Below are 13,424 nucleotides of genomic sequence, written 5' to 3'. Positions count from 1 at the left end.
TCCTTTGAAAGATCTCCAACAAGCAGCACATAGGCAGTGCCAGCTGCAGTGCTCCATGTCCATCCAGACAGCAAGAAAATTACAGAGGAGCAAACTGCACAGTTCAAGCTGATTTCATCCTGCTTTGATTTGCTCCAGTGCCAATCAGAAACTACTTCTAAAGAGGAGGCAATAAATCTTGTCGTCATGCCCCGGCTGCAAAGCCAGGCGACTCGTGTGTAATTACCAGCCACGGGACTGACTCCGATGACCTAGAGGGCATTTTATTGCAGGTGAGATAGCAGCAGTGATCACAGCTCTCCCCCACTTTTGGGGGCTCAGCTGGAGAGATCTTGCCTCTGATTTTCAAGTATGGTGCGTCAAAATATCCAGCTGAACAGTGGGAGCTTTGCTGACTGCAAGCAATCAGCCCCAAACTGCCTCAAACCGGGCAGAGAAGGCATGGATTGGCCACCAAGGGGGAAGCAGCAGGAGGGAAAAACATTTAATATCCAAATAAACACCACCTTCCTGTAAGCTTTCATCTGCCCACAGCCTTGTCTGTTGGCGTGGGCTGACTCCTGGCACACTGCAGAGAAAGAAAAGGAGGAGCAGGTCTGAAGCACGGGATGCGGCAGGCGTTGGGATGCGGCACAGCACGCGGTCCATAGGGATGCTGCTCTTTGGTGCACAAAGACCTACTCCCACAGGGAGAGGGTCTTGCCATGCCAAGATTTTTGCTTCCCAGTAGGATGCAGGCTGGATGGCATTGGGCAAGTGCCTGCAGCTGGAAGACATGAGAAAAAGCATTGGATGGAGAAGAAGGGTGACTTGGAGTAAGAGCTTGAGCTGGCCAAAACCATTAGGAAGGATACTGAAGCTTTCAGTTTTTACTGTAAGAGTGACATTGCCCGATTTTGTTCCTTGTTTGGGTGCCATAACTTGGAGATCCCTCATTGCAGTGGAGCTCTTCAGAGCCCTCCAAATGACATGTCCTTCAAAACCATCAGATCATAAGACTTTTTTGGGCAGAATTGCTAACACTTTACACCCAGAATCTGCATAAAAAGCATTATTATTCCAACATGTCCCCCCTGGTCTCCAAAGGGCTTTAGCACCTGGAATTATTTATGGAAAATAGTATTTCAGAAGTTGATGGATTTTTTTTTTTCCCTTCCTAATTCAATAAAGTAATAACAATTGTCTGCTGAGAGCAAGCCGTGGGATCCCAGAAGCAGCTCAAAGACAGATGGCAGCAGCAGCATGCCTGTTTCGGCATAGTTCTCAAAGCACTCTCCAATTTGAAAGCCACAATCATATCAGCTGGAAAATTAATATGACAGGTCACAACATAAGGTAGAGTGCGTAGAAATAAATTTCAGGGCATTAGCTGGCCTGGCCCAGCACCTCCATACTGACTTGGTACTCCAAGAAAAATCCCAATCTGGGATTTTTCTGATCTGCCAAAGATCCCTCGAGCAGGTTGCTGAGGACTAGATGACACCATGCATGGGTACAAGGGCTCACTAACTGGGCTTCACCTTTTGGTATGGATCCCAGCACTTCTGGTCTTGCACTAACATACTGTGCTTCGTCAAATACTAAGGGTATTTGCTTTTCTCAAAGCTTGAAAAGTTTTGCAATACATAGGGTATAGTGGGCAAAACAGGCATGTGAGCCCAAGGACAGGCCTCTCCTACAATAAGTATGCTCCTTATTTCAGAGGAATCCAGAAATACAGGCAATTCAACCCTTTCTCAGGTCCCCAGAGTAATTTCAACACAGACCACTAATTTTTAGCCAGACCTCTCCACCAGACCTAGTATTTTATCTAGTGGGCATCATACTGAAAACAGAGGTTCTCAGGGGGAAAGGGCAGCAAGTAGTGCTTTCCAGGAGATCAGGACAGACATGGGATATCTTGTGGGGAGGAAGGGCAACATGGTATGCCTGAGAAAACAGGAGGGGCTGAACAGTGAGCAGCTCAGAGCCATGACAAAGCTGTTCTTGGAGGAACCTCATACTCAAGGAGTCACAGGGACATGGCCTTTACAGCTGCTAGGGTATTCTGCAATTAGAGGGAAAAAACCCCAAAACTAAAATCCCAAGGGGAGCTCCCACTCCTGGGTCTAAGCCCAGCAGTGCCCCACTCCATCACACCCAGCTGGCTGCTGCACTACACGTGCAGCCCTATATGTTTGCATCCTTAGCAGGCTTTTATTGGGGAACACTTGCTGATCCTGCGATTCCTGCAAAGCTGAGCTACAAGCAGTGACAAGCTCATTTGCTCTTTGGGGACAGGGCTTCAAATAGCTGCTGGCTCGTGGCAATTAAAACGGGCAGAGCACCACCACCAACTCCACCAGCCTGCACTGTGACTGATGCAAGCGCCGGCTGGAGCGCTCTGATAAGGATGTTGGATGATTCAGAGTAATCTGGGCTTTGCTGAACAGATGAGCCTGAGAGTTTGTGCTTCTGTTTCTGTCTAATGGGAATACTGTGTTGTGCTCATCAGAAAGGGGAGAGGACGGCTGGAGGTAGGAGGGCACCAGAACTTCCTCTCCACAAGACTGATGGGCACATCTTCCCTGCCTGCCACTCAGGTCTCTTCCTTCCATAGAGGTCTCCAGCTTGAGGGTCTGGCCAGTCTGCTTCCTCAGCTTGGACATAGCAAGGGGGTGGCAGAGGAGCTGGGGAGGGAACAAAAGTCAATGTTAAAACTTCTCATCCTGAAGGTTCTTTGCAAGGCTGCTGCACAAACAGCCGGGCTTGATTAAGATACAGGAGATGAGTATCAAAGTGGGCAGGGCAGGTAGCAAGAAAGGAAGGGGAGGAACACACTTGTTGTTCAGTCTTCAAAAACAACTTCTAGCTGGCACAGTGCCACGTTACATACATACCCTAACTCCTCCTGACAAACCTTTAATCTCACCAGGCTGCTACATAGTCTGCTCCCATTCCATTAAGATCACATCTTGCTCCCTGGATTTCCAGGGCCATTCCAACAATTTGGCTTTGATTTACTCAGAGCAGGAAGCCATGCCATCGGCACAACCTATTTACAACATAAAACTGACTCCAGAATGGAAACAACCCCCCTTCGGCTGTCCTTGATCAAAAGGTTTGCAGCTGAGATAAAACAGCATTTCAATCAGAGTTAAAATAATCGGTTTTCATAGTCCATCAGCACCATATCCCTCAGATCTGGGCTGTCCAAGAGCACAGCTGCATATCATGTGAGCTGGGTATGGCAGAAAGGTGAGGTCTGGGAGCAAGGCTTGAATTAAGATGGTGAGAAACACCTCTGCAGGCATGAACTGCTGTTCCACAAACACGTCACTGCATTCACAGGGCTGCTTTCAGAAATCTCTGAGGCTTTTCAGTCCATCACACTATGTAAATCCCTTTTTAGCATCTAAACGTGACCATGGTCAAGAGACAGACGAGACAGGGTCAGGAATAAGCACGTTGGTTTATTGTGGTGGGAGCCCACACAGCTCTACAAATAGCCCTGGTGATCAGCTAAATTCAGGTCACAAGAGACACTGACAAGATGCCATCACCTCTGTCTGTAAGGACCAGACAGACCTTGCATGTCACTACCATTCAACGTGGGAAGAGCCACGCCACAACATCTCCTTTGCTGTGGCTCTCCCACTGGGGACCCCGTGCTGCACCAGACATGCAGCCCCTGGGACAGTCCCATAGGGGTGGGTGCAAGAGTAGGTGCTAACGTGGAGTGTCTGACACCCTCCATTAGAACCACCCTACTCTCTGCAGCTTGTAGAAAGACCGTAAATAGGAATGAATTCAGCTGGGATTAACTCAGCCCCCATCAAAGCACTGAAAGCTCTTGAAGTTTCCTCCTAAGCGCTCCCCGAGGCAGCGCAGCGTTCCGGCAGCAAACACACATCGCAAACCAGAGCGCACAGGCGAGGGCCGTACAGCCCTGTGCAGCTCCTGTTCTCAGGGCTGCTGCGTGTGCACTGACGGACGCTCAAACGCTCCGCGATTTCACACACTCGGCCGGTAGGAAAACCTGGAGCAGCATCCGTGTGAGCAAAATATCCCCATCCACCACCATGGGCTGTAAGGGATCTTATCCCTCTGCCCGGGGATGTTCGGGGGAGGGAGGAAAGCAAGCAGCCGCCACAACAAAGCTCTCAAATCGCAGGGAGCCTCTGACTCGGTATCCTGCTCCACTACGGAAAGATTGACAGCCGCTTCCGATCCTCAGCTGGCTTTTCTTTTTAACGATAGAGTGATCTGGGAGTTGAAAACCAGAGGAAAACCTTGTCTCACCCAAGACAACAGCTTGTTACAACTTAATGTACCGAGGGAAGGACGGCGCAGGGTGGCGGCGGCTCAGCCCGTGCGGCTTGCTGCGCTCGGCATTTAGCGAGCGGCAGAAGACGCCAGGCAGAAAGGAGGCCACTTCCCATCCCTCGGGAGGACTCCTCTTCACTTGCAGTTGTTTTCATTACCCCTCTGCACCGCAGCATCCCTCCAGCCTGCGGGAAGCCACGCTCTCCCCTGCCCTCCGAACAATTTAACATGTCACCACAGCCCCTCCTGTGCCACTGCAGCCGCGGCTCAGCCGAACCAGCCGTCAGCAGAGAGGACCCACCCTGAGTAACACCAACCCCCTTAGTCACCAGCAACCGCTTAGCCAAGATCTTTCCTGACATTTTCTGCCAGCGAATTTTGCATTATTTGAATCATCCACGCAGAGCGCAGCAAAAGGCGGCACACTGGGAGAAACAGCCAGAATTACTCATGAGCTTTTTCTTTTCATGGGCTCTAACTTAAATTGTGATCTGTCAAACAGATGAGTCGCATGTCATTGTGGACGGCTAGGAAAAGCTCCTGCTCAGGCTGCAGCAGGGGCCAAAAAAGCAAATAAGCCATTTCTAAGTAGAAAGGCTCAGGAAGAGCAAGTGTGCTACTCTCCAGCTTCATATGAGTTGTTTCATTCAGTGTTAGTCACCCCACTAAAAAATTCAAGTCCACCAAAGGATAACAGACACATCCTTCACTGCAACGCTGCAGATACAGGATGGAGCGGACACCTGGTGTAGGAATAAAGAGATTAAGAGGTGAAGGGCAGCAGTGAGAAGAAGGGCTAAAATGTGGCAAATGTACATAGACATAAAACCTGTTGGTTCAGGGTGATAAATCCCATGTTCCTATCAATATTTTCTCACCATAAAAAAAAATCCACAGAATATTCACTGCAGCCACAAAGAGCAGATTTTTAGTGCCCAGCTCACAGGGCACTCTTGAGGAGAGCTGTAGGGCAGAAAGCACTGCTCCCACCTGCCCATGGGGCAGATGCTGACCTCTGGGATGGAGCATCCCTGCCCAGGCAGCTGCAGCCCAAATTGCTGTATCCTTAGGAGAAGGTAGCAGGCATGCCAAGCCCCAGCTCCTGCAAACAGCATCACCCGCTGCACAAGGGGCTCACTGCTGGCTGAAGCTCTGCTAAAAACAAAGAAAAAAAACTGGAATAAAACACGCATCTCACTCCTAGTGCACAACATGATCCAATGGAAAATTTCTCCCAGATCTGCAACGTAATGCTAACGACAGATTTATTTTTACAGCTATATGGTGAAGGGGGATGATCTCAAAAGACAAATCATTCTAAAATGGGCAACTTGACTCAGCAACACAGAGGTCTGGCTGAATATAGGGTACAACCTACCATATACACACACAAAAAGCTGTCTAACACCACAGCAGAACAAAACCACTGCTTGCCCAAGGGTGTCTGGGGGTTTGATCTGATCACAAGAGGAAAAAACACACCTCAGAACTTGCTGAAAGGTGCACACAAGGAAGGACAACTGCTGACAGAGCCAGCCCCACCTCCCCAGCTACCCACAGACACCACAAGCATGACACCAGTGTGAAAAGCCCCATGGGATGCCAGACCACAGAGACATTTATTTTTCACACCCAACACCCATTCTTTCAAATGAGAGGGAACTATAACCTCTAAAAAGGGCCTTGTGTTTATCCATGAGCACAATAATACAGATGCAGGACACAGAGGAGATGCAGGACCACACACGTGCCAACGGCTGGGGCTGGAGGTGCTTCATGGCCAGGAAAACAAACACCGGTTGAGGTCCCAAGGGCAGGAGAAAACCTTGTTGGCTTTGCCTTGTTCAGCAAGACAACAGACTGTGTAAAGGTAATATCACTGTCACAGCTTATCCTCTGCCATCCCTCCCATTATAAAGAGCTACATCCAACATGGAGCTGACACACCCAGAGGAAACTTAGAAATTTAGGAAATGTCATGCCAGCATGGCCCCATGGCTTCTGTGAAGAAGAAGTGAAGAACACTTTGGTGGCTTGAAAAGGCAGGGAGAAACAAGGGAGATCAAATTTCTCACAAAGCTCGTGTTTAATTATCTATCAGCAAGTAGATCCCTGTTTTCATCCAGTCCTTCAGTGCTCAGCCCTGGGTAAAAGCACTGATGCCAACTAATGCACAGCATTAGAGACCTCTAAGTGTTTGGGTGTTGAATGAATGACAGGCAGGAGAGGAGATGGATGAGAGGAAGAGATGGGGATTCACTGCCATTAATAACTGCCATTGGTTTAATGTAGGACTAAAAATCCCCCTGTCATGCTAAGCACAGCCCTTGGCTTGAAGGGTTTCTGAACCAGTGGTCATTAGTCAAGCCAAAGCCTCCTGCAAGGTAAATAAGTTAGGCTGGGCCCCTAACTCACAAATATGCTGGGTTTTACTGAAAATTGGACACCAACATGGTGCAATGTGTAAAACACAGCGAACCAAATGAGAAATTGAGTCATTTGAAAGCAGTGTATGAACAGCTTCACAATTTCAATATTTGAGGTTTTTTCAGGCATTTGCTAAATGACTGAGGTGATGCTGTGGGCAGGCACTACTTGACAGTACAGTCAGGTTGGAAAAGGCTTTGGACCACAGACTTCCTCCAGTGCCAACGAGCCCCATTCCTGCCACCAGAGATGCTCTGCATTATGTCACTCTTCAGCTTCCCCGAACTACTTCTTTTTTCCACTTTACCCAAATTTTCTTATACTACTGAGCAGAAAACCATCTGCTGTGAGGTTATGATAGGATAAACACAGCCCTACACAATGCTCACATTATTTCAGTCTCATGTCCTCAGCTGACGATCTATTTTCTATTAATACAATTTAAACATTTACCTAAAAACTTTAAATTATTTTTGTGGCTACCTGCTCTTGCTACAGATAACTCAAGAGCCACTGAGAATTTTCTTCTCTTGTCAAACAAGCCTGACCACTGTTGGGAAACCAACCAGCAAGTTTTTAATCCTCCTTGAGACTTTCTACATTTCGCTTGCTGAAGGTCCGTGATCAAAGGTTTGTGATGAGCTTACGTGGCACAGAGCACGCAGGGAACAGATTTGCTCTCAAATATTTTCAGTATTTCATAATTCATTATATTCATAGCATAAAAAGTACAAAGAACCTCTTCAATCTCCCTAAGTGAAGCTAAAAACATGGGACAGAACTGAAGTTTAACAATTATAAGTGATAAATACTGCCACAAATACAGCAATCAAAATCAAAATGGCTCGGGGACAAACGCAGGGCCTTCAAAAAGAAAGTAATTTGGTAAAGAACACACATGTATAAACATGTTCCTTTTATTCAGGGTGGTGCATCTGAATACTTAGGAAACAGCCTCTAATAAACACTACTTCAAATTGAAAAAAACAAAACACAATAGAAATAAATGTAAGGCAGAAGAGAAAGGTTTCCTATAATCCCAGGTGGTTCCAAGCAGACCTATTAGGCAGCCAGGCATTTTGAGTTTCTTTTCAGTATAACTAAAGCACACATTTTAATGCTGTGCCGCTGCTCTTGATTAAAATCAAACTCAAGTTCCTCGTGTTTTTGGTTTAGAGCTTAGGATGGTGAGAAAACAAATTAAAAGAAACCCAACAAATTTTAAGAGAAGACTGAAGAAGAAAATAATGTGTCAAATTAGCAATGTGCAGCGGCACTTCAAAACCCCAGAGATGCAGAAAGGATGCCTGCAGGTTACTCCTTATGATACCAAACAGAGCAAATCCAATCAGATGAACATGCTGCTGGATCAGTCAGGCAAAAGCCACAGGAGCGGCAGAACAAAGTGAGAGATGTATAAAAAGAGGATTTTCTAAACCTATTGTACTGGTTTGAAACTGAGCAATTTCCCCCAGAGGAGATGACAGCATCATTGGTATGGTCCTGCAGAACAAGCTGTCCAAAAAAACCCTCAGAGACAACACAGAGGAAAGTAGGAAAAAAAAAAAAGTTTTAATGAGAAATTAAAAATCATACTAGGATGTGAAAGCTGCAGTGTTGCACTTCAAATAACACATGTCCATTCAAAAACCTATTTCCTGCACAGGACTGTAAACAAGCTGCTAGATTTTAGCACGTTACTTCAAAACTTGGTCTCTTTAATGGTGTCACCATTGCTCCCTGCTTGATAATCCCCTTTCCTTGCTTAAAATAACTGTCTATGGCAAGAGCACTGACCTTCAGGAATAAGTGAATGAACAAGGAGAGCAGCCCACCAGCACACGACCAAATTGAAAACTATGACAGCAGCTATTCTGGGGCACAGAGATGAACAGAGGGAACAATATAATTATCTACGTGTAAAATATGAGTGACACCAGCAGCAGACAGGAACTTCTGTTTGCCCAGTCTTGTGAAACAAGAATGAGCTGCTGCTCAAAGGAATAAATAGACAGTGAAATAAAAACCCAAAAAGAGATTTTGTTTTTCTCAGCAAGCGATCAGCTCAAGATGCCACAGAGGCTGATTGCTTTGTCAGCACAGAACTTCATGACTTGCTTTTAAGATAAAATGGCCATCAAGCCACCCAAAAAGGAGCAAAATAACAGCCAAAGAAAAATAGTATTTCAAAGGGAATTACATGCTTCTGAGCAGAAGGCACCACCAAAGTGCAAAGTGAAGGAGTTTCATTAGGCGGTGCAGTTAACCCTTCTCTGAAAAATCTGCTCTTGGAGTTTTAAATGGCAAGATAGGGCTTGATGGACTACAGCTCACACACTAAGTCTATTATTTTCTCTAAATATATTTTACAAAAAACTATTTTATACTATGGATATATACACACAAGACTAAGGAAAACAAAGTGTTTATGTAAGATTTATACCCCGGCTCTCAAAACAGTTTGAGAGATCATTATGCCAAACCAGCCCTGCGCCTCCCACCTCACCATGCCAGTGGTTTCTGGCAGTTCCACAGATTGCACAGGAGAGGATGTACCAAAATACAATTTTGGTTTTCTTGAGTTTGATTTTCTTAGAAAATGAGACATTTTTGATGGCTTAATCCTGCTAGAGAGCCTTGAAAGCAGAAAGAAGTCACAAATTTGTATCTACTGCAGCACAAAGTGGCAGTATCAACTATACTCATGAAAGTACATTTATAAGGAAATGCAAATAAAAAATACACCACCTCATGAGCAGTGTTGTGCAGCCACCCTGCAGCACCTGCTGGGGTGGGGGGACCAAACTGAGCAGATGTTTTCCCTGTGAGGGGAGGCAGTGGAGCAGCTGGGCCCAAGCATGTCCACCCTAGGAAGGTTCTAGGACCCAACGGGGTACAGCCTGGAGATCCCTTCCCTGCTTGCTGCTTTGAGCAGAGCTTGGAACAGGTAACCTCCAGAGATCCATCCCAACCCAGCTCCCACCATCAGGATAGAGTGAACCCTTGCAGCTGCCTCCATTACCCCCCAGTAACAGCATCAGGATGCTTCAGGCACCTCGCTGTCTGACTCTGGAATAGCAGCACAAGGAATGATGCTGAGGAAAAGGAGTCACACTACCGACAAGGCAGCAACCACTGCTGCTCCCCCAGCCAGCCCATCACACAGGCTGCCAGCACGAGCTGCAAACACTTCTCTTGGACAACTGTTTTCATCCCCCAGCTCCCACAACGACCTACTTACAAGTCATAAGGTTGCTTACTGCTGAAATGCATATTTAACTCAGGACAGACAAAAAACCCCATCTTTTTTCCATTTCAGGTGCAATTTTTTTTTGATTTGATGTTTAAAAATGCTCTGCAGTCAAACACATTTCCGAGGACACAGAGACCTAGAGATGCCAAGAGTAAAATGGCCTAGAGCTGCTAAGCAAAGTCTCTGTGCACACACATATTTTAACATTGGTATCTGTGAAAGAGATTCGGGGTAGAGCCCACTGCAGGTAAGCTCTCAGAGCAAAGCAGAAGAGGCAAGACCAGAAACTGAGAAATTGTTGCATATTTTATTTTGTTATTTCCTTGTTAACTGATACCATTCAGAGTAACTGGACAACTTTCAAGGCAATGCTCGGACACCAAATGAATGTTTGGCAAATCTAATTAAAAATGAAACTTATAAGCAAAACAGAAAAGTGGCCCATGGCGTTTCTTTGCAGGAGCCTGAATTTCCACCTTGGGGCCCTTTATTAAGATCTGAGACCTTTTTTGGACCTTTGCAGGGGTAAATACCTGTGAAGTAATATCAGGAATCAGCTAATTATGCATCATTACAGCAGGGGTATCTCCGTCATGGGACAAGACTATTTACAAGGGCAGGTAGTGACAGTACAGGGGGGAATGGGTTCAAATTCAAAGAGAGTATGTTTAGACTAGATAATAGGAAAAAATTCTTTACCATGAGTGTAGTGAGGGACCAGAAGAGGTTGCCCAGGGAGGTTGTGAATTTCACATCCCTGGAAGTGTTCAGTGCCAGTCTGGATGGAGCTTGGAGCAACCTGGTCTAGTGGAAGGTGTCCCTACCCATGGCAGGAGGTTGGAATTAGGTGATCTTCAAGGTCCCTTCCAATGAAAACCATTCTGTAACTCTATGACTCCTTCCATCAGGGAAAAGGACTGGAAGGCAGGAGGTCCTCAAACAATGATGTTTAGATACCACTGTGTCTAGCATCAGGAGCAAGCATTGCATGCTTACCACAGAATGGCTAACGGAAGTACATCCTGGGTATTCAGGGGGCTTCAGTGCTTAAATCCCGTCTTATCAAGCACTGGAGTGGCACAGTCACTTTCCAAAGTGTGGCTTTAAGTTTCTGTTTTAAGCTTAAGATTAGAAACCCCTGTGGTTTGCCTCTTAACAGCTGCAAAAACCATCCAATCACTTCCCACCCTGTGTGGAGATCTGTGACCTGACAGTTTGGCACAGGGAGCCCCTCACCTCAGCCAGCCCCAGCACCCACCTCCAGCACCGCTGCCAGATCCGCCCCCAGAACCCCGAGCATCCATTTCACACATCCCACGGAACGCTCATCCCCCAGCACTGCCGCGTGTTGTGCACGACTCCTGGCACGTCCCTCCCGCCACGGAGCGTGACGCTGCCTGGAACCCACCAGAACCTGCTGTGAGTCAGGGTCTGAGACACTCGACATCTCAGTGGCCCAGCAGCTCCTCTGCTCCTCTCCTTGCTTCAAGTCCTTTGACTCCAGGACAATTTTGAAATGGAGACTTCAGCTGTGTTCTGGCATCTCAAAAACAGAGACTGAGCCCTAGTAATCTACCAATCCCCTTCACCTAATTTATCTCCCTCATCTCACCAAAGCTCACATTATCACAATTATTCCCTTGTTACTGGCAGAACCCTTGCTCCTGGTCAATGCTTTGCAGCTGCCAAAAGCAAAGGTGCAACTTCTGTGCTTGGAGAAAGCAAGAACCCACCCAAAGCAGCCAGGAGGGCTGCATGAGGAAGAGAAGGCATTACCTGGGTGAGGTGCGGGTTGGGGTTGAAGCCACACTGGTTGCAGACCTTGCTGTGACACTGAGTGCAGGCATTGAAGTTAGGCTGGCCGGGGGAGGAGGTGAGCTCTGTCGTCTTGCAGATGGGGCAGAGGGTGCTGCTGGGGAGGGGGGCAATCTGTGGGACGGAGTAGGGAGAGGTAGGGGTGCTGCCCCGGTCCGGTGACACCGAGGGAGACCTCCCCGAGCCCTGGCTCCTGGCGTCCACCTGCAGCGTCCTCCGCGGCCCCTCCGCCGCTGGTCCAGGCTGGCCCCGGCCCCTCATCTCCCGGGGGCTCTGGGAGCTGGGTGCAGTCTTTGCAAGGGAGGGGGATGTTGACCGCTGGCCTGTGGCCTGGTCCAGCTGTTCTGGTCTCCTCAGCGTGCTGAAACACCATCAAAACACACACAATAAGCCCAGGTTTCAAACATTTATATACCAGTCAATGTAGACAACTGCTACAGCACCCTCTCCCCCTTCAAAATCTCAGCTCAGCCAAGAAGGCATAGCAAAACCCCACTGCACAAACCAGGGAAATTGCTCACATCAGCAGAAGGATACACTTTACCTTACGAAACAAGGCGCGATTTCAGCTTTCTCTTATATAACCCAGCGGCAGAGATGTAATTGAATTATTCGCTGTATTCTCAGTTGAACTTTAGTCAGAAAGTTGCACGTAAAAATGCGCGTGAGAAGTTTGGGAAGCTCAGCCTCCTGCCAGCCAGGGCTCCCAGCACTTCTCCAGCACAAACTTTAGCACAAACACACTGGAAGAGGCAGCCGTGACTGCTTTGCAGCCTGCAGGGACACGGCCAACGCGTGCTAAACCAGCTTCTCACAGCCTATTTTCACGGGTGGCTGTGAAACCAGAAGCCTTCAAAGAGCCTATTTATTAAAGGAAGACCCCTCCAGAAGCCTAACGGAGGCAGGAGAACTACTTGTACTTCCTCAGCTGTCAGGCAAAACCATCCAAGTCACAGGTGAAAGCAGCTAAGGGCTTGTTTCCCAGGGGCCACAGCAGCGGGAAATCAAGAGAGAGCACATTGGCTCTGCTTTAGTAATCAGTACTGAAGTGACAAACACAGACAACAGGGACTTTGTGGGCTGGCTGCCCCCAGCTGAACCCTCTTCTCAGTGATGTGAGTCTTGGCTGGGCAAAAAACCTCAGCTGGGATGACTCTGGTCACCAGGACAGGGTGATGAAACCTCCCTGTGAAACCAGAGCTACTTACAAGGAGCAACCCTGAGGTCAGCATTGTACCCGCTGCTGGTTTGGCAGCAGTCCCACAGTCCCATAGCCTGTGTAGGATACTCAGCACCCTACAGTGCTGAGGGATACTCCTGGCCATCCCAGGGAGCTCTAGAGCAGCTCCAGCTGCAAGAGCTTTGAGCTGTTGTGGTGCAGAACACAGCAAGACAGCCTGCATACCACCCTCCTCCCTTGTGGTTTCAGGGCAGGCACCCTGTAATGTGCTGCTGACAGATCACAAGAGCATAAGAATGAATCTGTGAGGGAAGATACTTATCTAATTACCGAATAATCTGGTCCATGTGCTTATCAGTAATGCCCACAAATATTTCTCGAAAAAGCAGAAGCCCTGATGCCCTCACAACCTGTGATCTACAGCTGTTTAAGGAAAAGTATTAC

At 47.6% G+C, this 13,424-nt stretch overlaps 1 protein-coding gene across 1 annotated transcript in view; it reads right to left on the bottom strand.

Annotated features, from left to right (window-relative positions):
• Nucleotides 1-12,769, bottom strand: part of BSN (bassoon presynaptic cytomatrix protein) — a 66,431-nt gene extending 53,662 nt beyond the window's left edge. Inside the window, exons 1-2 of the mRNA XM_066195707.1 lie at nucleotides 12,345-12,769; nucleotides 11,762-12,161 (exon numbers count right to left, since the gene is read on the bottom strand). Coding sequence (XP_066051804.1) covers nucleotides 11,762-12,061 — 300 coding nt within the window. The 5' untranslated portion in view covers nucleotides 12,062-12,161; nucleotides 12,345-12,769. The remainder of the gene's footprint in view (nucleotides 1-11,761; nucleotides 12,162-12,344) is intronic.
• Between the last annotated feature and the right edge of the window lie 655 nt (nucleotides 12,770-13,424).

The sequence above is a fragment of the Chamaea fasciata genome, unplaced genomic scaffold (assembly GCF_029207755.1).
Source record: "Chamaea fasciata isolate MVZ Bird 193981 ecotype frontalis unplaced genomic scaffold, bChaFas1.0.hap1 SCAF_13, whole genome shotgun sequence".
In the NCBI taxonomy this organism is placed as follows: Eukaryota; Metazoa; Chordata; class Aves; order Passeriformes; family Sylviidae; genus Chamaea; species Chamaea fasciata.
This window is presented reverse-complemented; position numbering and strand designations above follow the sequence as displayed.